Source organism: Artemia franciscana, chromosome 13 (assembly GCF_032884065.1).
Source record: "Artemia franciscana chromosome 13, ASM3288406v1, whole genome shotgun sequence".
Taxonomy (NCBI): domain Eukaryota; kingdom Metazoa; phylum Arthropoda; class Branchiopoda; order Anostraca; family Artemiidae; genus Artemia; species Artemia franciscana.
In genome coordinates, this window is record NC_088875.1 from 39,146,129 (window position 1) to 39,172,267 (window position 26,139).

The following is a 26,139-nucleotide window of genomic DNA, read 5'->3' on the forward strand; positions in this document are numbered from 1 at the left end:
ATTTTGATGAGCATGGTTTTTGGATTTTTTTTTTATGCGCCCATTTTTTTTTATGTGCAGCGAAAAGATGAACACTTACATATTATTTTTAAACGGCGAGGATGAAATATTTCCAGAAAGTGTATCTACATGATTGAGTTGCCGTAGCATTGAATCCTAACAAGAAAAAATATTTGAACTATGGAACAGGTGTTAGTGGTAACACTATTGGAAACGTATGAGGGCCTTGTCATGACAGTGAGAGATTAGATGCCTTTGGAGCATCAAAAAATCAAACTTCTATGACGGCAGATATGCGAGGGTAATCTTTCTAGAGAAGTTAGTGCTCAAAGTTAATGCGATCCTGAAACTAATAGTTGATGATGAGGGGCAACTTCCCGCTTATGATTCTGGTAACGCATTACCCGTGGATAGATCCCATCACCATCTTTCTGATATAAGCATTCAAATCTAAACAAAGAGAAAAAGAAATGCCTGCTACTGCATCAATGATATCAGGCAAATCTTGTATAAGTGCAGAAACTGCCATCTATGTAAAAATAACGTGGTAATAGACAGTAAAACCTCAAGTAAAATAAAAAGGGCATTAGCAGCCAATATTAACAAAGAATATAAAGATGAATAGATGATAAAAAAACACCCGAAATTGTTAATAGTATCATTAGTAGTTTATCAAACGATACGCTTATATAGCCAATAATAAAAGTGTGTTTTCGAGAACATACATACATACACAATTATTGCTCACTTATAAAGATACTAATATGCTATCTTTATAAATGGGCAATAATTATGTATGTATGTACGTTCTCGAAAACGGTCCCATATTTTTTCGGGAAAATTTGTATCTTGGGATATTCTCGTATAAAAAATGCTTTCTGCAAATTAAGTCATGTACTACGTTATTAGATCATGTAAGTGATCATGTACTAGATCAAGTAATTTCTTATTACATCACATACGTATTTTCTTGTAGGATACCATGCGTAGCATAAATAAGATTGTTGAGTCTCCAACGCATAGATTATTTAAGGGGCTCTGGGTACTATATACATATGTAAATATGAATTAACATAAAAGAATAATTTTTTGGCAATCTTTTTTTAGAACGAATAAGTTAAACTTTAATACGAAAAGTTTAATACGATTATTTTTTTAGCTACTCCTACCAAATACTAGTCAGATAAACTGCATTATCACACTAACAAGACCATGTGCTCCAATTAATTTATGTCAACAGCTTGTTTCCTCTGCCATCAGGCGTTTCTCCGCAGAAGTACAGCGAATAAATGACATCCGAAATAGATATAAAAAACATTCATTCTTAATATTTGATATAACAGATTGGCATCTAATGAGGAAGGGCATAGTATATAGAAAAATTTACGAGTAGAAACCGGCAATAAAGTAGAAAAAATCATTAACGCCATCTATCATACTGCTATTTTGTTCCCTCTACTTGACTTTTCACGTATTTTAACCTTTTCGGTCACTTTGCCCTCACCTTAAGACATACTCTAAATGCCTCATTTTCAAAAACCCGTTAGAGGATAAGACTTCGTAAATTTGCGGTTTATACTCACCGATGTTGGGAACATAAGTGGCACAGTTTTTATCAAATTACATCAAATTTCAATTTGTTGTGTTTTTTTGAAGTTGAATTCCAAACGTTGCCAGGAAATGGACGTACCAGTTACGATTATTCCAGTTCTACTGCAGTTCTATGAGAATAATTATGTGAACAACTAATCATTTTTTTTTTCTTTATGTCCAGAGCCATCTGTTGGCACTAATTTTTGGAAGTAATCCGTAGGAAGTTTGTGGAAGCGCTCCACATTTCATCCGCAATTTCAGCAGTTCTTGATCATGTTATTTTTGGCGGATTCTTTTTTGTTTGGTTGTTTTTATTTTTCGTTTATTAATGTTATTTTCTTGTCTTTGTGCAGGTTTTTTAGACTTTCCGAGTTCATCTGGTAGGCGGCCATCAAGGAGGGTCCGGTATGCGGATATTGTGAACTTGCTGGACGAGATAGATTCCGATTTGTTTGAGCTTTCCGATTTTCCAAACTCGAATGATGAAAAGAAGAATTGGACACCGCCAAACGTGAAAAACCAGAGTCATGACGCTGAAACATTATCAGAAAGCGTTAACGAAGATGATTCATCCAATTCCACAACAGCATCAAATCTGAAGGTGTGTCGAACGGGTTAGAAAACCGCTACATTTTAAAAAGATGTCATAGATTGCGGAGTAAGTCCAAAGCTAGTTGGACGAGAAGAGTCAGTGGAATGCTGCAATAAGTATTTTCATTCAAACTTGTATGAGCTTGTAGTAGAACAAACTAACTTATAATGTGTCTAAGAAACAGGAACGAGCATTGGCGCTACTGCAACGGAAATAAAGAAATTCATTGGAACTCACATTGCTATGAGTGCTTTCAAGTATTCCAGACATCGCAGTGTATTGGAGCAGCCTAACTCACTTGCCGCTTATAGCTGACGTCTTAAATTTCAACGGATTTTGCCTATTTCATAACTTCCCTCACTTTGTTGAAAAAAATACCAAGGATCTTTTGAACCCAGATCGGTTCTGGAAGGTGCAACCTGCCATTGCTCAAGTCCACATCCTGCTCAACACATCACATTGCTCAAGTCCTGAGAGTATCACACCTTCTGAATACATTTCAGTTGATAAGACAATAATTCATTACACTAGTCTCAGACATAAAGCAGTATATCCGTGGCAAACCGATCCCATGAAGCATAAAGATCTTCATTCTCTGTGAAAGCAACGGCGTAATCTTCACTATCGATGTCTATCAGGGGAAGAAGAGTGGGGAAGAAGAGTATCCTCGCTGACGAACAGAAGGAGTATTGATTAGGCCCACGTATGGTTCTAGCCTTAAGTCGTGTGCACCCCTTTCCTTATACAATTTTTTTTTTGTAACTTCTTCAAAAACTTACCTCTGCAACAATAATTGGAAAAGAAAAAGCGTTACGGTACAGGTACCATAAGAGCAAAAACGGTATATGCTGCAAAGCTCGACTCTGATACAGCCCTCAAGAGAAGAGGCAGAGAATCTTACCACGAATTATAAAGTGGCACTTTGTGTCTGGTGAAGTGGATGGACAGTAGATCGGTCATTATCACCTCAAATATTATAGGAAGTGGAGAAGTCTAAGAAGTGAAGAAATAGCGAAGAAAAACCTGAATTGAAATGAAATGGAAATGGAATGAAAAGCAATGGCGAAGAAATGGCCTGAAGTACCAGTGATGCAACTGGAAGCTATATGGGTGGAATCGATAAACTCGACCATATGGTTTCGCATTATATAGTCTTCATTTCAAAACAGGTACAAAAATACCCAATACATTATGAAAACCCGCTTCAGCTGCGCCAAATGCAAGGTCACGTTATGGTTGGAGGAAGCCAGAAACTGTTTGGTTAAATTTCACATTTAAATAAGAATGTAAAACGATATAACAATGTATTTAAGCAATAAGAACGTATTTGGTAATCTTGGTTTCTCACTGGTTTTTGTAGATATAGTATTTGAAACCATAAACAGTGTCATTTTGTCCTCAGACGAGTACATTCAAAATCAAGCACAACAGCAGTTGTAAAAATTATGAAAAAATACTGCAACATCTAGGTGTGTCAGAAGCCATAAAAACAGTAGTTTCATAATTTTCTTCCCTCTCTAATAAAATCCGTGACTTAAAGGGTTAAAATCAAAGGAAGGGTAAATAAAAAAGAGTTTCGTCATCAGTAGACCTACCAGCTTAAAACTAGCTATCCTACTTAACCACAAAGGATTTTTTTTTCAAGCTCTCTTAGACCTAACTTGTGTAGACTGGATTTTGACTAAAATACTTCTTGGAAACCAAGAAATCCAGATTAATTATCGACTGTAGAAAAATTTCAGCTTTAATTCTATAGAATTACAAATCGATTATCAGTTTTTTTTTTTAATTTCCTACTTTTTTAATGAAGTCACCAGACGCTATACTGGGTATTACTGTAGTTTAATTAATTTCCATCTTCCAATGCTAAACCACTGAAGACCCATCTTAAACAAAATTGTTCGATGGCAACACACTTTCCCACGTTAATAGGACAGATGAAAGTCATAATCTCACTAGTTTAAGTCATCTCTAGTGATTTATCCCTATTTCTAGTGATTTTTTATATTGCCTAAGCTTAACAAATCACTAAATTTATACATAAATTACTAGATTATTGAAGAAAATCAGTAAAACATCCAGCATATAACTAGAATCTAGTAATTTTTTTTCAGAATGTGACAAAAGAAAAAAGGAAATTAAAAAAGTTCTCTTTTATAACAGTAATGAATCAAAAATTGCTTAAACTTACAGCAATGAATATCATCGTATATCAAACGATCAGTTTACTTTCAGTAGTTCATTTCGGCAATTTTGGCTACTAAGATAATTGTATCTCTTTTTTGTTGTTTATGTTAATGTTTTGACAGGAAAAACACATTTTTAAAATATAGATCGTTTTCTTTTTACATATAAATGCCATTTAAGAAATTTAGAAGTTTAGAGAGGGAAGGAAGGGGATAGGTAAAACCACTATTATTTGTAAACCTTAATTTGTTTCGAGATTTTTTTTTTTATTTTGTTGGTGATGTTATGACCAATGAAAACATACTACTCGAACTAAAAATTGTATTTAGTAAAGTGCAGATGACGCTCTGGCCTTTAATTAAGTGACATTATTATTCATTGTAACTTCTGCTCGTTTGGGTCTCATTTTTTCTTTGATAGTGATTTCGGTTGGTTTGAAGTTTGAACCGTTACATGGCTTTATTTATACTCGTCTTTGGTTTAATATAGCTCTTAACTTTTCATTGAAAAACTCCTTTGGTTGGAGAAAGTTTTTGGCATAGAGCTAAACCTTTCAAATCATTTGTTTTTCTTATCTAAAAATACAAAATTAATCATTTACCTTGGTATGAACTCTCAAGTGCACAGAAAGATTTTCTTTAACAGCAAATGCTTTTCCACATACGTCACAGGACCAAGGTCTTTCCCCTGAGTGAGTCCGGTAGTGTCGTGTCAATCTGGCAGGAATAGCAAATATTTTACCGCAAATCTGAAAAAGAGAAAAATAAATAATAGATTATATTAGCAACCAGTTCTCACAGGCTGGTATTTAAAATACCATCATTCAGTTCACGCCCTTACAACCCTTGCCCTAAGGGCTGTGGGAGGGAGGGTTGTCATCCTCAAAGAGATAATTTCTGGTCCTTTCAACTACGTTGAACAAAATGGCTATCTCAAAATTTTGATTGGAAGGGTTTGGGGAGATGGTGGGAGGGGGATTTATGCTCTGATCACTTTCAGCTATTATAAAGGGCACTAGCCCCCTCAATTTCCAATCGAATGAGCCCTTTTTGAAGTTTCTATAACAACGCTTACCATAAAAGACCTGTATGCCTCCAGGGCATAAATTACAAACCTCGCCCTGAGGGCTTTGGGGATGGTGTCATCCTCAAAGTCATAATATCTGGACCTGTCACCTACGTTGAACAAAATGGCTATCTCAAAATTTTGATTGAAAGTTTGAGGAAATGGTGGGCATGGAAGGGGTTAGTTGCCCTCCAATCACTTTCGACTATTAGAAAGGACATTAGCCCTTTCAATTACCGATCGAATGAGCTCTTTTTGAAGTTTCTACGACAACTCCTTCGATAAGAAGTGCCCTGGTCTAAACAAACCAAAAATAAATAATAATAATAAATAAATAATACATTGTGCCAACACTGTTCTTCACATAGGCAGCGCTGTTGCGCTGCCTATGATACGAAGGTTGATTAAAATCAGAGCCGCTTTATCACGGACTAATCTAACTGAGCGTGCCCTGTCATTTTGTCGAGCTTTGAAAAATGAAAGTGAAGTTTTATCTCATAGGAACAGGTTGGTTATGGCAAAAGAAGACAAATTGTTGAAAGTGTGTCATAGTTTCCTAAAAGGAGTAAGGCAATAAAAGCAATTCTAAATTGTCCCATCTGGATAATTTTTTTTCTGAATAAATTGCTGTGTTAGAAAGAGCTACGATATCCTCCATTTTAAGATGTGCAAAAACACATTCGGCTCTGATAAGCCACACGTAAGAGTAGAAAAAATTTACTTCCCGGCCTAAGTATAAAGAAACGATTTTCATGTCAAAATTCGCTTTTTTTTTATCAGTGCCAGGTTATAGCAATCCCTGAAACAGGAAAATCCCCTCTTTTTTAATCACCCCTCCTTTTCGCTATGAAAAGAGCTATTCCTTCGTTCTTACAGTATACCCAGCCTCTTGAAAGCTTCAGTTCCCATTTCATTTCTTTAACTCTGACAACCAAATACCCATCTTATTGCCTGTCCCTCCAAAAAAATCCCACCCCATAGCCTCTATATTCATCTGCAGACCATGAATCTTTGGAGAGATCTAAATTGTCTTCTGCAACCTGACTAGTTACCGGCTGTTTAACAGACTATCATCATGCTGACTATTATCACAGACTATCATCAGACTATACTGACCGCTATTTTAGAGACAGAGTGTTTAAAAGACTATATCATAGCCCTGCTGACTCCTTTCAATCTAATTTAATCCTGGAAAATGTCCTACGTTCTTCTTTTTTTCAGCCATAGTTCTGCTTTCTCCTATTATTCTACTACCCAAATGCACCACGAACGTTATCCCAAAGATGACTGTCCTCCAAGGCTCTATCCTGGGGTTGGTTAGGGGCTTGAAATTTGCCCGACTCGTAATAGCGTAACAACAAGAGCTAAGAGCTCATGTGGCATTTGTGACGAGGTCGGAAAAGCAAAGAGCCAGGAGTTCGTATGGCATGAGCTCTAGCAAAATTCTAAGAATCAATAGATTGATTTAAAAGGAATATCAGAGGCCTAATGCCGGTCGGGATTTAAAATAAGAGCTCTGACACACGAGATCCTTCTAAATATCAAAATTCATTAAGATCCGATCACCTACTCGTAATTTAAAATACCCCATTTTTTCTAATTTTTCCTCTCCCTTCAGCCCCCCAGATGGTCGAATCGGGGAAAACAACTTTATCAAGTCAATTTGCGTAGGTCCCTGACATGCCTACCAATTTTCATCGTCCTAGCACGCCCAGTAGCACCAAACTCGCCAAAGCACTGGACCCCCCTTAACTCCCCCAAAGCGAGCGGATCCAGTACGGTTACGTCAATCACGTATCTACAAAATCTGCTTATTCTACCTACCAAGTTTCATCCCGATCTCTCCACTCTAAGCGTTTTCCAAGATTTCCGGTTTGCCCCTCCAACTTCCCCCAATAACACCAAATCTGGTCGGAATTTAAAAAAAGAGCTCTGTGACACAAGGTCCTTCTAAATATCAAATTTCATTAAGATCCGGTTACCCGTTCTTAAGTTAAAAATACCTCAATTTTTCTGGTTTTTCCGAATTATCCCCCCAACTCCCCCAAAGAGAGCGGATCCGTTCCAATTATGTCAATCACGTATCTAGAATTTGCGCTTATTCTTCCCATCAATTTTCATCCCGGTCTCTCCACTCTAAGCGTGCTCCAAGATTTCCAATTTCCAAGATTTCTGTTTCCCCCTCCAACCCCCTATGTCGCCAGATCTGATTCGAATTGTAAGCGGGGAATTTGAGACATAAGATCTTTCTATATATCAAGATTCATTAAGATCCGATCACCCATTCGTAAGATAAAGTTACCTCAATTTTAACGTTTTCCAAGATTTTAGGTTTCCCCCTTCAACTCCCCCAAAGTACCCGGATCTGGTCGGGATTGAAAATGAGAGCTCATAAGCACAAGATCCTTCTAAATCTTCTAAATTTAAAATCTAAAGCACAAGATCTAAAAAATCTAAATCTAAGCACAAGATCCTTTCTAAAATTTAATTAAGATCTGATAATCCGTTCGTAAGTTACAAATATCTCATTGTTTCTAATTTTTCAGAATTACCCCCTCCCCCCAACTCCCCCAAAGAGAGCGGATCCGGTCTGATTATGTCAGTCACGGATCTTGGACTTGTGCTTATTCTTCCCACCAAGTTTCATCCTGGTCTCTCTACTCTAAGCCTTTTCCAAGATGTCCAGTCCCCCCAGCTCCCCCCAATGACACTGGATCCGGTCAGGATGTAAAATAAGAGATCTGAGTTACGAGGTCCTTCTAAATATGAAATTTCATTAAGATCCGATCACTCCTTCATAAGTTAAAAATACTCCATTTTTTCTAATTTTTCAGAACTACCCCCCCCCCACTCCCCCAAAGAGAGCGGTTCCGTTCCGGTTATGTCAATCACGCATCTAGGAGTTGTGCTTATTTTTCCCACCAAGTTTCATCCCGATTCCTCCACTCTAATCATTTTCCAAGATTTTAGGTTTCACCCTCCAACTCCCCCCAATGTCACCGGATCCGGTCGGAATTTAAAATAATAGCTCTGAGACACGATTTGCGATCGCTATACGTCACTTGGTAAATACCAAGTGCCATAAAAATGCATATAAACAAATGCTGATGAGATTCTTCATTTTTTTGCCCCCCCCCCCAAAAAAAAAGAAAAAAATTATGGATACAGTCTTGCTGTGCTCCCTCAGTTTTCCATTTACATTTCTCGCATCTGGCTTCTACGATTGACCACCTAAAATTGTTTATTTTATTAATTGTTTTACTTTTCCAAAGTTCCTAGTTCCGAACGCCTGGATTTTGCTAACACTGAGATTTACTTAGCACTAATTTGATTCAATCAGATTTTTCATAGAACATTCTGATTGGCTGACAAATTCTATGATAAATTCTTTTGCGTCAAAGTAGCACTAACTGAATTTTGGAATTGTCAAAATCTCACTGTGAATGGGCCTTTGACTAGAGGCTCATCAAAGAGAAAAGGAGAGATCACTGTAGCTCCTATACTTGGTGCTCAACAGTCCGCATTAATTCCCATTGGTTTATTTTTGTGACGCATATTCGCCAATCAATAACACTATTTCGTATTTCTTGAGAAGAAAAATAGCCATTTCTGATAGAACAAATAACTCCACCTTTTTAAAACCTGATGGATCTTTTGTGAACCATATTAAACCAGAAAAAAAGAGAAATTTTTTTCTTGAGTCACAGCATTTTTACAAATAAACTATCTCGTGTCCCACTCTCAACAGCATAAGCGATATACTAGCAATAACGAGGTCCAAACACTGAGTCCTAATTTCTTGAAAAACCGTAGCCACCCTTAACTCACAAAACTTCTTTTTTGTTTCACCCCATAGGTAAAAAGAGATGTGGAATTTTTATCTGCTGTTTTTTCTCCAAACCAAAGGGCTGCATGGAGATAGTGATTCTATGCACAATTGAATCGACGCGATTGAATCGACTGTTTTCTGAAGGTTCCCAAACATCTATATTATCCAGATGCGTGCTACTAATGATTCAAAACTAAATTCGCTTCGTATTCCCTTTGACTGAAGACATATGCAAAAATTACCGACAATAAAGGAAATTCTGCTCTTAATTTGATATACAAGAATACGTTTGCTTTATATATTTTATATACTTACTACTTCTATAACTAACAACTCATCGCAGCACTAAGTCACCTGGGCCGACAGAGCTACGGACACTGTGCCTTCATCCCAATCTATTTAAAACTTTCTTCTTTGCACCCTCCCAAGAAATCTCAATTTCCCTTAAATTATTCCTTACGATCTCCTTGCGGGGAAGACCTACTTTTCGTTGGGCCCTAAATGGTTGTCCGAAAAGGACTACCTCTGGCAATCTGTTATCCTACCAGGATGTACCCCACCAATGCCTTTGCCCTCCTTAAAGAGGGAGGAAGCTAGAACTTTTGCTTACGGATAAAAACTCATAAGCTTTCCGTGCGAGTCACACAATCGCGACACCTGTAGATAAAAAAAAAATAAACGCCAATTTACAGAAGTGGAATAATAGAGATCGAAACAAATTGGCTTGAAAAGCCTACTAAAACAATAATTTGTCATCAAATATTGTTTAACAATGCTATATCTTTTTTACCCCTTGCTAGGTTAATCACACATATAGGAAAGCTGGGTTTCCAATTCCCTTCTATTCTAACTTCAAAAAATTATGCTTTAAATATTAACTCTGATTGGTCCATAATAAAGTTTACGCTTGACTTGAAAAAATAAGAGGGGGTTATATTGCTAGTCAGCTGCGGTTCGAGACCATGGTCGGGAGGCGGCTGCCCCCCTCCCCCTATTTTTTTGACATCTGGCCTGGCACGTACGCATGGCCCCCCGAAATTTTGTGAAACGTTTAATTTCCCAATGGTATCTTGGGATTTTTGGCAAAAGTATGACATTTATTAAGAATCCAGATACATGTGTGAAGCCTTTTTGTGGGGATTTTACAGCATACGATTACCCGGTCAAGTCACTGCCCAATTATTAACCCATTTTCTGTCTAAATTTTTACCTTCTTTGAAGTAATTAGCAATTGTACTGTTATTTTTTTGTAAAGAGAGTTTGCTTTCCACAGCAAAACAGAATTATCCTTGATATTAGGGCGTTTATCCCCCCTTTTCAGGATAAAGTAAAGCTATTAATGGATCAATTTTGGAAACTATCATTTTTCATTAAAATCTACGTTTTTACAATAGAAGAACTACCACCCACAGCACCTATACTAAACTGTTAACCCTAAAATTTCCCTTTCAGTGGGATATAATAGATTAATCACTGGTTCTAAACCGCTATAAACATAACCTGAGCCTAATACGTACTTTTGAGGCTTCTGACTTCTTCTCCCCCATCCGCTACAATACTACAGATTAAAGTTAATCTGTATTTTCCGATATACGTGCTTTTTGCATTACTGAATAAAAAAAAATACTATTTTATATCTGCTGTTTCGAAGGTTTTGCCCCCACCCCAAAAAAAATTCCTGCGTATGTGCCTGCATCTGGCATTAAATTCCTTCTATTTCATATTTTTATAATTCTATTATATACCTTGCCGCCCCCCAGATTATGAGGGCTAAAACCAGTATCATTGTTAGTAGTCTGAGCCACTGGGAATAAAGATCTATGACAAAGCTTCCAACTTCTAATTTAAAATCACATACACAGATTCCTTCCATGAAGAAACAGTAAAAACAATTTCTAGCGACAAACCGTACATACTCATTCAATCGCAAAATTTATTCACATTAAGAGGAATCTACTAAAGACTGTACAGTAAGACCTTTGAGGCTAAGAAAAGAATCTTAACTCGAACCTGAAAACATAAGTAAGTCGAAAAAACTTTTGGGCACCAAATAAAAGTCTGAATCATGATCCAGAAAATCACACAGGGGTTGGCTGGGGGGAATTGGGGGAATTGGACCCACTCCTTCCAGATAACTTAAGATTTGTACAATCTCCCGGTATTTCCTTTTCCATTTAATTTATACGTTTATTTACTTCTTTTTTTTTCGCAAATTTGCCAAGAGCCAAAGACCTCCAAACCTAGGTGACAAAATTTAGATCTGTGTCGCAAATAGTTTTTTTTTAACATTTAGCGAAGTGTTTTTCTTCTATTGGTGGCATCTGTCTAATCCTTTTATGGTTCCATGTGTCTTCAAAATGATTGTTGTTTTATCTTATTTTGGATTAAAGTCAAAATTGGATCGTCATTTTGAAAAAAAAACTGGTTTCGTTATTTTCTGTACAAGCTGGATGGAGCTTAAGTAAAATCAAGATAGCCTACAGACTGTCCTCATTAAGGAAGAAGTTTCAGAAACGACTCTTGTTATAAGCTTGTTTTTAATTGATCTTTATTACTATCATGACAGCCATAAATTTACACAAATTATTTGAATGAAAATAAATGAAAAAAACGCTTATTTAAAAAAATGCAAGTAATAAACAATAAGATCCAATACATGAATTTTATAGAATATGTGAGTTATCATATAGTAACAAATTTGTATAGAAACCAAATTAAAACACCCGTAAGCCTAGCTTGGGGTTTTTCCTATCGGAGCAACGGGCCATCTAGGAGGGGTAAGTGTCAGCCAGTCTTAAGCACGTTTTCAGCCAGAACTTAGCTTTACATTGGCCGTTAAGAAAGTTTTTTTATAGTGGCACCAAGTTGTTTAGAGGAGGCACTGCATTCCTAGCCACGCCCAAGGGCGTCGTTGGGGCGACGTATATAATGTACCAATAATGTAGAGGAAATAATTACTATATATCCCATGCCCCTTGAATTTCCAGATATGGAGCCCTCTTGCCCCCTAATAAAATGCTGGAGATTCGCCTCTGGCCACGCCCATACCAGCGCCATTTGATTTTTTTTTTCAATTCTTATATTTCTTACAGCTTCTCGGTGTTTGATGATGCGACGTTATTTTTCGATGTTATATTTGACAGTATTTCGCTATTGTTCGTATTGGCCGTGGCTCATTCTTTACTAAGTTGCAGCTACTGCTGCAACCATGATTCGATATTTGTTAACATTTTTTTCGACCTTATATTTAACAATGCTATATTATATTTTACAGCTGGGTATATTTACAAAAAGCAATAAGTACAGCCAATCTTGTTAGCGATTAAATAAAAAAAACAAGTTTTTTCAACTGAAAGTAAGGAGTGACATCAAAACTTAAAACGCACAGAAATTACTTCGTATGTGAAAGAGGCTGCTTCCTCATCAACGCCCCGCTCTTTACGCTAAAGTTTGACTCTTTCTCTCAATTCTTCTTTCTAAAACAGTAAAAAACTTTAGCGTAAAGAGCGGGGCGTTGATGAGGAAGCAGCCTCTTTCATATACGAAGTAATTTCTGTGCGTTTTAAGTTTTGATGTCACTCCTTACTTTCAGCTGAAAAAACTTGTTTTTTTTATTTAATTTCTGAACGTTTTTGAATCAATGCATGTTTTGATTTTGGCTCTCCGCAGAGGAATAATCAAAACGAAATTTGCATATTTTTTTTTTTTTGGCTCAATGGCTTTCTCATAACTTTGATCGAATGATTTTGAGAAAAAAAGAGCGGGGGACGAAGCCTAGTTGCCCCCCGATTTTTTGGTTAATTATAAAGGCAACTAGAACTTTTAATTTTTTACGAATCTTTTTATTGGTAAAAGATTTACGTAACTTATAAATTAGCTTACGTAAAGAACTTTTGTATTCTCATGTTTTCATTACATATATGAGGGGATTCGCCCCATCGTCAGTACCTCGCTCTGTACACTAAAGCTTAAATTTTATCCCAATTCATTAAGAATGACCCCCTGAATCACAAAAGCCGTAGAATAAGTAGTTGAAATTACCGAAAATACTTTAGCGTAAAGAGCGAGATATTAGAAGGAGGTGAGCCCCTCATATGGGTAATAATTTCTGTTTGTTTTAAGTTTTATTGCTGTTCCTTACTTCCAGCTGAAAAAACTTTTTCACTTTTATTTTTTAATTGTTTTTTTTTTTTAAATAATGCTAGTAAATCCTGCTCTCCCTTCATGGAAATTTTCTTCTCCCATTACAAATTCTCGAAGGAAAGTTCCCCCAGCATATCCCCCTCATCTCAACCCCTCCCCCAAACCAAAAAAATCCTCCTGAAAACGCCTGTATACTTCCCAATAACCATTACTATATATAAGCACAGGTCAAAGTTTGTAACTTGTTGCCCCTCCCACGGGGACTGTGGGGGAGTAAGTCGTCCCCAAAGACATAGTTATAAGGTTTTTTGACTACGCTGAATAAAATGGCTCTCTCAGAATTTTGATCCGTTGACTTTGGGAAAATAATTAGCGTGGGAGGGGGCCTAGGTGCCCTCCAATTTTTTTGGTCACTTAAAAAGGGCACTAGAACTTTTCATTTCCGTTAGAATGAGCCCTCTTGCAGCATTCTAGGACAACTGGGTCGATACGATCACCCCTGGGGAAAAAAAAAAAAAAAACAAAAAAACAAAAAAACAAATAAACACGCATCCGTGATCTGCCTTCTGGCAAAAAATGCAAAATTCCACATTTTTGTAGATAGGAGCTCGAAACATCTACAGTAGGGTTCTCTGATACGCTGAATCTGATGGTGTGATTTTCGTTAAGATTCTATGACTTTTAGGGGGCGTTTCCCCCTATTTTCTAAAATAACGCAAATTTTCTCAGGCTCGTAACTTTTGATGGGTAAGACTAAACTTGATGAAACTTATATATTTAAAACCAGCATTAAAATGCGATTCTTTTGATGTAGCTATTGGTATCAAAATTCCATTTTTTAGAGTTTTGGTTACTATTGAGCCGGGTCGCTCCTTACTACAGTTCGTTACCACGAACTGTTTGAACAAGACTTCGTGATGGTAAGATTTCTCCAGTGACTTTATTGCTTCACAGGATAAGAACAGTGAGTACAGTTATTTATTACGATAATTTTCACTGATAACAGATACGTGTCAAGGCCTGAAGAAAAGGAGTTTTTCGCACTAAGCCTTAGTTTGAAGGGATGCTAATCTTTATGATGGTGCACTTTAGACGTAAAACAGTTAATTAAATTCAATTATGCAGGATGATTCAGCAAGTGTAGCGAGCCAATAACACTTAAGGACAGTGGCATCAATTCCATGAAATGTAGGAGTGAGGCTAAATGTATAAACACAATTTAGGAGGACATTTTTACTGTTTTATAATTCTTTTTTAATGGAAACACAAAAGAAACGTATTTTCCAACGAAAATACCATTAAAAAAATAATTTTTTTGAAATCTAGGGGAAATCTAGGGGGGAGCAATTGTCCCCGCTGGGGTTAAAGGAATTGTTATCCTTCTTTGTATAGATCAGAAACTGCTAATTACTGATGTGAGACATGGATCCAGGTGAATTGCCTCAGCTTAAAGTACCAAGGACAATGAAAATTAAATCTAATTTTTAGAATTATTTAAGTGAGAATTTTCAGTCATATAGCCTATATTTAAAAAGATCAGCAACTTGACTTTTGATTAAAAAGACTTCATCTTCGTAGTTTTTAGTATTAGCCAGCGCCAAATTTGACACCAAATATATGACACCAAACTACTTAAGAAGGTCTAGCTTTTCTTTAAAGGTGTCGTTCTTGTTGTGAATGAACCGAATTTTCATGTTTGAATTTTTACGAACCGAAAGTGTTCCCAAATTTATCGAATCATTTTTATTTATCTATTTTCTTCATCCCATGGATGATCCAGAACTTTGTGGGAAGGGGTAAAGAGAGAGGCTCTGAATAGATTGGGATGGAGGAGGAGCATGCATAGCTGTGTAGACCTCGTTTGACTTGCTGTTGTTACTTATTTTCAGGGTCTAACGGGGCAGCACTGGCGATGATGTAATACTGCCCTAAAAATTTCGTAATTTCAAAGAACCAAAAGTAAAAACTTGGGAAACTGTGACTTTCTAGAATGAATTGAATGAGGTGTGTCCAGTGGACTCTAGTAATTAGTAATTAGTTAATTATTAATTTAGTAATTAAGTAATTATTAATTAGTAATAATATTTTCAACTTAATGTCCTAGGTACTTCTAACAATACAAAAACGACTACACACTCAGTACAAGTAATTGCAGATCAACAAACTTCAGCCAACTTAGCCAGGGTGCTAGCAAACTATCCGGTTCGGCAAACTATCCGGTTCGGCAAACTATCCGGTTTGGCAAACATATTTTTTCGATAATGTTCGGAGTGCTCGGCCATTTCTAATGCTCAAAATGGCTTTAAAGGGACGGTAAATGTTTACTTTCGTTCCAAGTGCTCAGTGCGTATTACTGCATATAGCAAGATTCTGACGATCACACATTGTTTCCTTGTCATTATTAGAGAAGCGCATCCCTTTCTGGTTGACGCTCTTCCTCCATAGGGCAGTAGTACATAAATACATAAAGTAGGCTTGTTTACCGATAACATTACCCATAGAGCGAAGCGTATTAGTCCATGAGCTCCACGGGCAGCGGGGTGAGGTTTGTATTCTATATTTATTCAAAAAAGAGCGATAAACTAAAGAAAAAACAAGAGCTAACAGCTCATATGGCACTTGTGCCGAGGCAAGAAGAGCTAAGAGCCAAGAGCTCATATGGTATGAGCTCTAACAAAATTCTAAGAATCAATAGATTGATTTAAAAGGAAAATATGAGGCTTAATGTCGGTCAGGATTTAAAATAAGAGCTCTGAGTCACAATGTCCTTCTAAATATAAAAATTCATTAAGATCCGATCACCCACTCGTAAGTTATAAATACCTCATTTTTTCCAATTTTTGTTCTCCCTTTAGCCCCCCAGATGGTCGAATCTGGGAAAACGACTTTATCAAGTCAATTTGTGCAGCTCCCTGACACACCTACCAATTTGCATCGTCCTAGCACGTCCAGAAGCACCAAACTTGCCAAATCACAGAACCCCTCCCCCCAACTCCCCCAAAGAGAGCGAATCCAGTACGGTTACGTCAATCACGTATCAAGGACATTTGCTTATTCTATCCACCAAGCTTCATCCCGATTCCACCACTCCAAGTGTTTTCCAAGATTTCACCCTCCAACTCCCCCCAATATCAAAAGATCTGGTCGGGGTTTGAAATAAGAGCTCTGAGACATAAATTTCTTCTAAATATCGAATTTCATTAAGATCCGATCACCTATTCGTATAAAATACCCCAAATAAGATAAAAATATCCCCGATTTTCACGTTTTCCAAGAATTCCAGTTTCCCCCTCCAACTCCCCCCAATGTCAAAAGATCTAAAATTAGAGCTTTAAAGCACAAGATCCTTCTTAATATCAAATTTCATTAAGATCTGGTCACCCTTTCGTAAGTTACAAATACCTTACTTTTCCAAATTACCCCCCCCCCAACTCCACCAAAGAGAGCAGATCCGGTCCGGTTATGTCATTAAGGTATCTTAGACAGGTTTTTATTCTTCCCATCCCGCTTCATCCTGATCTCTCCGCTTTAAGTATTTTCTAAGATTTCCGGTCCCTCCAACTGCCCCCCGCCCCAATGAGGCTGGACCCGGTTGAGCTTTAAAATAAGAGATCTGAGTTACGAGGTCCTTCTAAATATGAAGTTTCATGAAGATCCGATCACCCCTTCGTAAGTTAAAAATACGTCATTTTTTCTAATTTTTCAGAATTACCCCCCCCCCCCCCCGAATAGAGCGGATCCGTCCCAATTATGTAAATCACGTATCCAAGACTTCTGCTTATATTTCCCACCAAGTTTCATCCCGATCCCTCTAATCTAAGGGTTTTCCATGATTTTAGGTTCCCCCCAAACTCCCCCCAATGTCACCAGATCTGGTCGGGATTTAAAATAAGAGCTTCGAGACACGATATCCTTCTAAATATAAAATTTCATTGAGATCCGATTACCCGTTCGTAAGTTAAAAATACCTCATTTTTTCTAATTTTTCAGAATTACCCCCCCCCCCCAACTACCCCAAAGAGAGCAGATCCGTTCCGGTTATGTCAATCATGTATTTAGGACTTGTGCTTATTTTTCCCACCAAGTTTCCTCCCGATCCCTCCACTCTAAGTGTTTTCCAAGATTTCAGGTTTCCCCCTCCCAAGTCCCCCCCAATGTCACCAGATCTGGTCGAGATTTATAATAACAGCTCTGAGACACGATATCGTTCCAAAATTCAAACTTCATTAAGATCTGATCAACCGTTCGTAAGTTAAAAATACTTCATTTTTTCTATTTTTTCCGAATTAACGAGCCCCCCCACTCCCCCCAGATGGTCAAATCGGGAAAACGACTATTTTGAATTTGATCTGGTCCGGTCCCTGATAAGCCTGCCAAATTTTATCGTCCTAGCTTACCTGGAGTGCCTAAAGTAGCAAAACCGGGACCGACAGACCGACAGAATTTGCGATTTCTATATGTTAATACCAAGCGTTTGCGATTGCTTGGTTAATACCAAGTGCCATAAAAAACCATAAACGAGGTTTATTAAATAAATGTAGAATACGGACCTCGCCCCGCTGCCCACGGGGCTCATGGACTAATACGCTTCGCTTTATAGGTACTGTTACCTATAAGCAATCCCACAATACGCATTTTTAATTTGCCCCATGGAGGAGGAGGGTCAACCAGAAATTGATGGGCTTCTAGAATTAGCATTTCTAAGTGCTCTAAACTGGAAACTATGCTGTTTCGCAGCATAGTTTTCAGTTTTGAGCATTTGGAACGAAAGTAAACATTTACCGGACGATATGCTGATTCTTCTCATAACAGAAAAACGGGAGAAAAGTGGATGTTATGATATTCTACTAATACTACTTAATCTTTAAGGATAGACATATACGGAAGAAAATAGGGGTCAAAAGCGAGGTTTACAAAATAGCATTATCCTTCTCTGTTTCGTTCCCTACAAAAACTGTTGTGAATTACGAAGGAAAGAAAAGTATAACCGAAATATAGAGCTCAAAATTAAAATAAAGAAGTCAAAAAGATCATGATCATTCTCTGTTAGCAACTTCTGAGAATTTCAAAGAAATGAGAAAAATGCACGAAATTGTGAGTTTTTTTCTTTTTCCTTGCTTGTATTCCTCTAGTGCATTTCTGTAATGTATCGAAAGAGGGCAAAAATGAATTATTATAAGTATTATTAATAGAGGAACCTGAATCAAAATAGAGAGGTGTAAGAAATTGTGATTCGTCGTTAAAAAGATCAATACAAGAGACACAAAAGCCAGAACTAAATGAAGAGGTCAACGCGTATTTTGAGTACTCCCTATCGAAAGGCAGTGTGGTCTTCGTTGCTACAAAGAGCCATACAAGAGATACAAAGCCAAAGCCAGAACCAAATAAAGAGGTCTACGCGTATTTTGAGTATTTCCTATCGAAAGGCAGCGCGGTCTTCGTTGCTACAAAGAGCCATACAAGAGTTACAAAAGCCTAAACCAAATAAAGAGGTCTACATGTATTTTGAGTACTCTCTATCGAAAGGCAGTGGGTCTTCGTCGCTAAAAAGAACAATACAAGAGATAAAAAGCCAAAACCAAATAAAGAGGACTACACGTATTTTGAAAACTACCTATCCAAAGGCAGTGTGGTCTTCGTTGCTAAAAATAGCCATATAAGAGATACAAAAGCCAATACCAAAAAAGAGGACTACGCGAATTTTAAGGACTTCCTATCGAAAGGCAGTGTGGTCTTCGTTGCTAGAAATAGCCATATAAGAGATACAAAAGCCAAAATAAAAAAAAGAGGTCTACGGGTATTTTGAGTACTCCCTATCGAAAAGCAGTGTGGGTCTTCGTCGCTAAAAAGATCAATACAAGAGATAAAAAGCCAAAACAGAATAAAGAGGACTACATGTATTTTGAGTACTCTCTATCAAAAGGCAGTGCTGTCTTCGTCGCTAAAACGAGCCATACAAGAGATGCAAAATCCAAAACTAAATGAAGAGGTCTACAGGTATTATGAATACTCCCTATTTATAGGCAGTGTGGTCTTTGTCGCTAAAAAGACCCATAAAAGAAATACAAAAGCCAAAACCAAATAAAGAGATCTACGCGTAGTTTGAGTACTCCCTGTCGAAAGGCAGTGTGGTCGTCATTGCTAAAGAGCCATACAAGAGATACAAAAGCTAGAACCAAATAAATAGGACTAAGCGTGTTTGCGTGCTCCCTATCGAAAGGCAGTGTGGTCTTCGTTGCTACAAAGAGCCATACAAGAGATACACCATACAAAGAGGTCTTTGCACATTTTCAGTACTCCCTATCGAAAGGCAATGTGGTCTTCGTCGCTAAAAAGAGCCATAAAAGAGATAAAAAAATAAAATAAAGAGATTTACGCGTATTTTGAGTACTCTACTCCCTATCGAAAGAGAGTGTGGTTTTCGTCGCTAATAAGAGCCATACAAGAGATACAAAAGCCAAAACCAAATAAAGAGGTCTACGCGTATTTTGAGTACTCCCTGTTGAAAACTCCAGATAATTCAAAAAGAAAGAAAGGCATGCACCAAAGAGAGGCCAAAATAGAGAGACAGTGCGCAAGGAAACTGATCCAAAATAGCGATACTGGGGGGGGGGTACGTTTCTACATGACCGTGACACGGGCGGACCAAGTTCACTACCATTCTTTATAAAGGCAGTTTTGGTCTTTTAGCGCTTCTAACACTGCTGTTAAAACATAATAAAATCTTACTTCACATTGATACTTCGGCGTAGGTACTGGTATGGAACCAGTCTCATTCCCATCATCTGCACACTCTTTAATTTCTTCATCTGTATCCCCACCACACACTGTATTACTGTCATTTTGCATTTTCGGTTGTGGATAAGTGAGTTTATTATTGAAGCCTGAAAGAAAGTTGAGTACGTCAGTAAATTTGACTACTATGGCCATAATCAGAACAGTTTGTCGGCTCATCACACAGATATCAGCATGCCCAGAATGAAAGAGTGTAGTCCTTTTTTTCAAAATAACTTAAAACATGTACATTTCCCTACTAGTTTTACATGCAAAAGCATATTTATGATATGCTTGTTTATGATATTCACATTATTAACATAAATGAATACACTGTAAAAAGCCACAATATTCATCTACAAGATCCAGGGTCTCTTTGTTTAGACATATTACATTTTTACCCTCCTCACAATAGATTTAAAGGTCTGTAGCACAATAGAACACAACAATATTTATAAAAGAAAACAGCAACAATTTGCATGCAGTTGAATGAAAAGGTGGAAATTTTTTTGCCATTTAATCTAAAAGACATATCTGCCAAAACAGGAAACAAAGTCAAACAAATTTATCTAAATAGACTTTCAAGGATTTTTTGAAGACCTTGAGTGAGAGTCTTTCGCACACCACAGAGAATCAAACAGTTCGTGGTAACGAACTGTAGTAAGGAGTGATCCGGCTCAATAGTAAACGAAACTTAAAAAAAATGGGATTTTGATACTAATAGATGCATCAAAAGAATCTGATTTTAAATATATAAGTTTCATCAAATTTAGTCTTACTTATCAAAAGTTACAAGCCTGAGAAAATTTGCTTTATTTTGGAAAATAGGGGGAAAACACCCCCTAAAAGTCACAGAATCTTAGCGAAAATAGAATCAAGTCATAGAATCTTTACGCTAAATTTTTTCACTATTTTAAAGAGTGGATTCGAGAGAAAGAGTAAAACTTTAGTGCAAAGAGCGGGGCGTTGAGGAGGGAACAGCCCCTTTCATACAGGGTAATTTCTGTTCGTTTTGAGTTTTAATGTCGCTCGTTACTTTCAGTAAAAAAACATGTTTTTTTATTTAGTTTGAGTAAAGCCCTTTAATTTGTCCACTAACACATTTTGTTTGTAACAGATACTTTTGAACTTTAGTTACAGTATTGTCTATGTGCTGTTTTTCGGGTAATCAAATAGTTCGTGGTAACGAACTGTAGTAAGGAGCGACCCGGCTCAATAGAAACCAAAACTCTAAAAAATGGAATTTTGATATCAATAGCTACATCAAAAGAATCGCATTTTAATGCTGATTTTAAATATATAAGTTTCATCAAGTTTAGTCTTACGCACCAAAAGTTACGAGCCGGAGAAAATTTGTCTGATTTTAGAAAATAGGGGGAAACACCCCCTAAAAGTCATAGAATCTGAACGAAAATTACACCATCAGATTCAGCGTATCAGAGAACCCTACTGTAGAAGTTTCAGGCTCCTATCTACAAAAATGTGGAATTTTGTATTTTTTGCCAGAAGGCAGATCACAGATGCGTGTTTATTTGTTTGTTTTTTTTTTTTTTTTTTTTTTCCCAGGGGTGATCGTATCGACCCAGTTGTCCTAGAATGTTGCGAGAGGGCTCATTCTAACGGAAATGAAAGGTTCTAGTGCCCTTTTTAAGTGACCAAAAAAATTGGAGGGCACCTAGGCCCCCTCCCACGCTAATTATTTTCCCAAAGTCAACAGATCAAAATTCTGAGATAGCCATTTTATTCAGCATAGTCGAAAAACCTTATAACTATGTCTTTGGGGACGACTTACTCCTCCACAGTCCCCGTGGGAGGGGCTACAAGTTACAAACTTTGACCAGTGCTTACATATAGTAATGGTTATTGGGAAGTGTACAGGTGTTTTCAGAAGGATTTTTTGGTTGGGGGAGGGGTTGAAAAGAGGGGGATATACTGGGGGAACTTTCCATCGAGAAATTTGTCATGGGGGAAGAAAATTTCCATGAAGGGAGCGCAGGATTTACTAGCATTAGTTTAAAAAAAAAAACAATGAAAAAATAAATATGAAAAAGGTTTTTTTTCAGCTGGAAGTAAGGAGTAGCATTAAAACTTAAAACGAACAGAAATTATTACCCATATGAGGGGCTCACCTCCTCCTAATACCTCGCTCTTTACGTTAAAGTATTTTTAGTAATGTCAACTATTTGTTCTACGGCTTTTGTGATTCAGGGGTCATTCTTAATGAATTGGGCCAAAATTTAAGATTTAGTGTAAAGAGAGAGGTGCTGACGAGGGGGCTAACCCTCTCATATGTGTAATAAAAACATGAGAATAAAAAATTCTTTACGTAAGCTAGTTTATAAGTTACGTATATCTTTTACTAATAAAAAGATTCGTAAAAAATTAAAAGTTCTAGTTGCCTTTTTTATTAACCAAAAAATTGGAGGGCAACTAGGCTTCCTCCCCCGCTCTTTTTTTCTCAAAATCATTCGATCAAAATTATGAGAAAGCCATTTAGCCCCCCCACCCCCCCAAAAAAATATGCAAATTTCGTTATAATTATTTCTCTGCGGAGAGCCAAAATCAAAACATGCATTGATTCAAAAACGTTCAGAAATTAAATAAAAAAACAAGTTTTTTCAACTGAAAATAAGGAGCGACATTAAAACTTAAAACGAACAGAAATTACTTCGTATATGAAAGGGGCTGCTTCTTCATCAACGCTGCGCTCTTTACGCTAAAGTTTTTTACTGTTTTAAAAAGACGAGTTGAGAGAAGGAGTTAAACTTTAGCGTAAAGAGCGGGGCGTTGATGAGGAAGCAGCCCCTTTCATATACGAGGTAATTTCTGTTCGTTTTAAGTTTTAATGTCGCTCCTTACTTTCAGTTGAAAAACTTGTTTTTTTTATTTAATCTAGAACAGAAGACCCAAAAGGTCCCTATGATTAATTTTAAGACGAAACAAAATGTTATATGAAATAAATTGTTGTATGGGCTATCTACTGTGATTTTAAATATATGTAGGACTAATTCTTGATTTTTCTCATTTTTTGGTTTTGGAATTTGTAATTTTTGTTTTCTTACACCAAGGAATTTAGGAAATTTAAGAAATTTAGAAATTTAATAATCACTTTTTTGGACGACACGTCCTTTGATATGTAATGAAACTCATAGCAAATCAATTACCACTCAAGATTTAATTAGCCCTCAGTCACGGGCGTGTCCGTGATTCTTGTTCGAGGGGGAGGGGGTACAAAAAATTGAAAACGCATAAAAGACTTGTTCACTTGTATTTTATTACGTTTACCCCTCCCCCCGAAAAATTCATCTGTGGACCCCCCCCCCCGAAAAATACCCCCGTGGAAAATAAGGTTTTCCAAATTTAATCATTTTATTAGACTTTTTTTTTTAATTACCGTAGGGGAAAAGAATTTTGGTACTTGTGTATTATGCGCCATTCACTGAAGTTTACGCTGTGTAAAACTCGAGAACAAACCAGTTTGTGGGGGGTAAAGTATTTGGACAGTTTGAAGTCAGAAAACAATCATTACTTCATAATATGAGAATAATTGTGCCTGGCACATTTTGCATGCAGACCCGCTATATTTTACCCACCCCTCCCCCTAATCCACAAAACTATAGCACAAATTTGCTTTTAAAGTAACAAAGAAACTAATAAAAAAACCGGTTTTTTCTCGAGTTTTACTCAGCGTAAACTTGAGCGAGTGGCGCATAACACACAAGTACCAAAATTCATTCCCCCTACTGAAATTAAAAAAATAAAACTCAAATAAAATTCCCAAATTTGGAAAGCCTTACTTTCCACGGGAGTAATTTTCCTCAGGGGTGTATTTTCCGCGGGGGTATTAACCGGGGCGGGAGTATTTTACTGGGAGTAATCGCAGGGGGGATGTAAACGCCGGCCACAAGTATTGCCATCAAAGCGACCTTTAAGATCCACTAAAATTGCGCAGTTTTAATTAAGAGAGTTTTGATTTTACCACTCTTAACAAATATTTTAGGGTCTATTCCTGACAAGTTTACTGGGAGTCGCATTGTTTCCAAAAGTGGCGATGTTCTTTTACTGAACTTTCTTTCTTATTGTTCAACCGTTAAATCGTTCTTTTTACCATCATAAGGCCGATCTTAGCCGCAGATTTAATCGCATTTGTGTCTGGAATGCGGTCACGTTCGATACACAATTACATGACCAATCGCAAAACTAGAGTAGTACTAAACTACATAACTCATTTGGTGTCATGAATGACATGATCAAACCCTATGCATCCATATAAATTTGGTTCTCTACAACGTGTATCACTTAAAGCCGGTGTCTGAATGATCCCTGAGCTATCACGAGTTGAAGAGGAGCAAAATGTCTTCGTTTTCAACTTCTTTGATGTCGTCAATCATGATGACAAGATCAAGTCCTATGCATAAATACAAATTTGGTTCTCTGTATGTATGTATGTATAACTTTATTGCCCAACATAAATGTAAAAATACAAAGTTGATGGAGCATTAAAGAAATAAAAATAAACAAATAACTTCTAATAAATTCAAACCAAAACAAAGAACTGACAAGAAAACTACAAATAAGGACAATGTTACACTGTGTTAAACACATATATGTTACAGACAACTTATATTCACAGCCTGAAATATCCTTCAACTATCACGAGTCTATAGAGAATCAAAATGTCCACATTTATGGGCTTTCGGGAAGAAAACTTGCTAAGTGGGAGAGGGGGCTTGAGCCCTATGCCCCCATTATCACGAATATTTATCTATCAAGCCCATATTAAAAGTGGAATATTTGCAAAATTTGGTTCCATGATTTATGAATTTTGGGGTCAGGGGAGGCTCTGGGCCAAGGGCCCTGCAGTTTACAAACAAAAATCGTAAAACTATCCTGATTTCAATAAGGCTTAGAATATTTACCTTCATATGAAACATGGCTTTTGAAAAATCCGCGGCGTGTGCCCACGGGGATGCAAGGTTCATGTTATCCAAGAAGCCCTTTTGTTTATCTTTGATCGTTCTGGTTAGGAGGGCTATATTTAGCTCTTGACCAAAAACCGTTTGGGGCACTGAGGATACAAAGAGCGTTGAAATAACAATTGGGTACTTTTGAATATATTTGGATCATAAAAAAGGCTCCGCCAACTTTCTAACTTCTATATGATGGGGTCTGAAAAAAGATATGGGAGTCCCATTGCTCCTTACTAAGTCAACGGTATTTTGCAGACCATGGTGCGCCCTAGAAGTTTTTTCTTTCTCCCTAGAAGTCCATCTTAGTTTATCTGTGTTGTATACTGTGTAGTACACCTTCATAGTACATCTTTGTTTTGTCGCATTTGCATTGCATAACTTGTCTAATCTAAATCACAGCTATGTGGATAGTCCCGTAAATGCGTCAACGGTTCTAGCCTGATTGCTCATTAATATGTCATGTTTGTGCGTATGGTCCGAGAGGATGAAATCATACATCTATTGATAATTTTTGATATATGTTTCATTCAGAACGGAAAACCGTTATATTCTTTGAAAATTGATATAACAGTTCTAGTCACCGATTTGGCACCTGATTTACCATAGTAAGTTTTCAGTAAAGTGCAAGCGACCCTTACAATATTATGAGGGGTAGTCCAGGGAAGGGGTAGCAGCCCCCTTGACGTTTAAGATAATTTTCTCTTGTTTTGTTGTAACTTCGCTTCTTACTTGTATTTCTAAAATTACTTGCTTTCCAGATTAATTTCTGTTCGTTTTTGAGATAAGATATATATTTCCCACAACAACAACAACAACAACAAAACTCATCAAACAAATATAAAATACTGATCCTCAAAAAAGCTCTGTGCCCAGTAAAATAGGGGGCTTCTTTGAGAAATCAACACTTTAGTTACCACCCAGAATTGTAATTTTTTGCTTTAAGTAAAACAGGCGCTGGTCCCAAAAAGTTATTTTTATTTTGGGCT

The 26,139-nt window shown here is 37.0% G+C and overlaps 1 protein-coding gene across 3 annotated transcripts in view; it reads right to left on the minus strand.

Annotated features, from left to right (window-relative positions):
- LOC136034915 (zinc finger and BTB domain-containing protein 38-like) overlaps positions 1-26,139 on the minus strand; it is a 75,269-nt gene that overhangs the window by 36,467 nt on the left and 12,663 nt on the right. For all 3 annotated transcript variants that reach the window (XM_065716419.1, XM_065716418.1, XM_065716420.1), the window contains 2 exons: positions 20,139-20,293; positions 4,974-5,120 (listed from right to left, as the gene is read on the minus strand). In XM_065716419.1, the coding sequence (XP_065572491.1) occupies positions 4,974-5,120; positions 20,139-20,258 (267 nt within the window). In that variant the 5' untranslated portion in view covers positions 20,259-20,293. The remainder of the gene's footprint in view (positions 1-4,973; positions 5,121-20,138; positions 20,294-26,139) is intronic.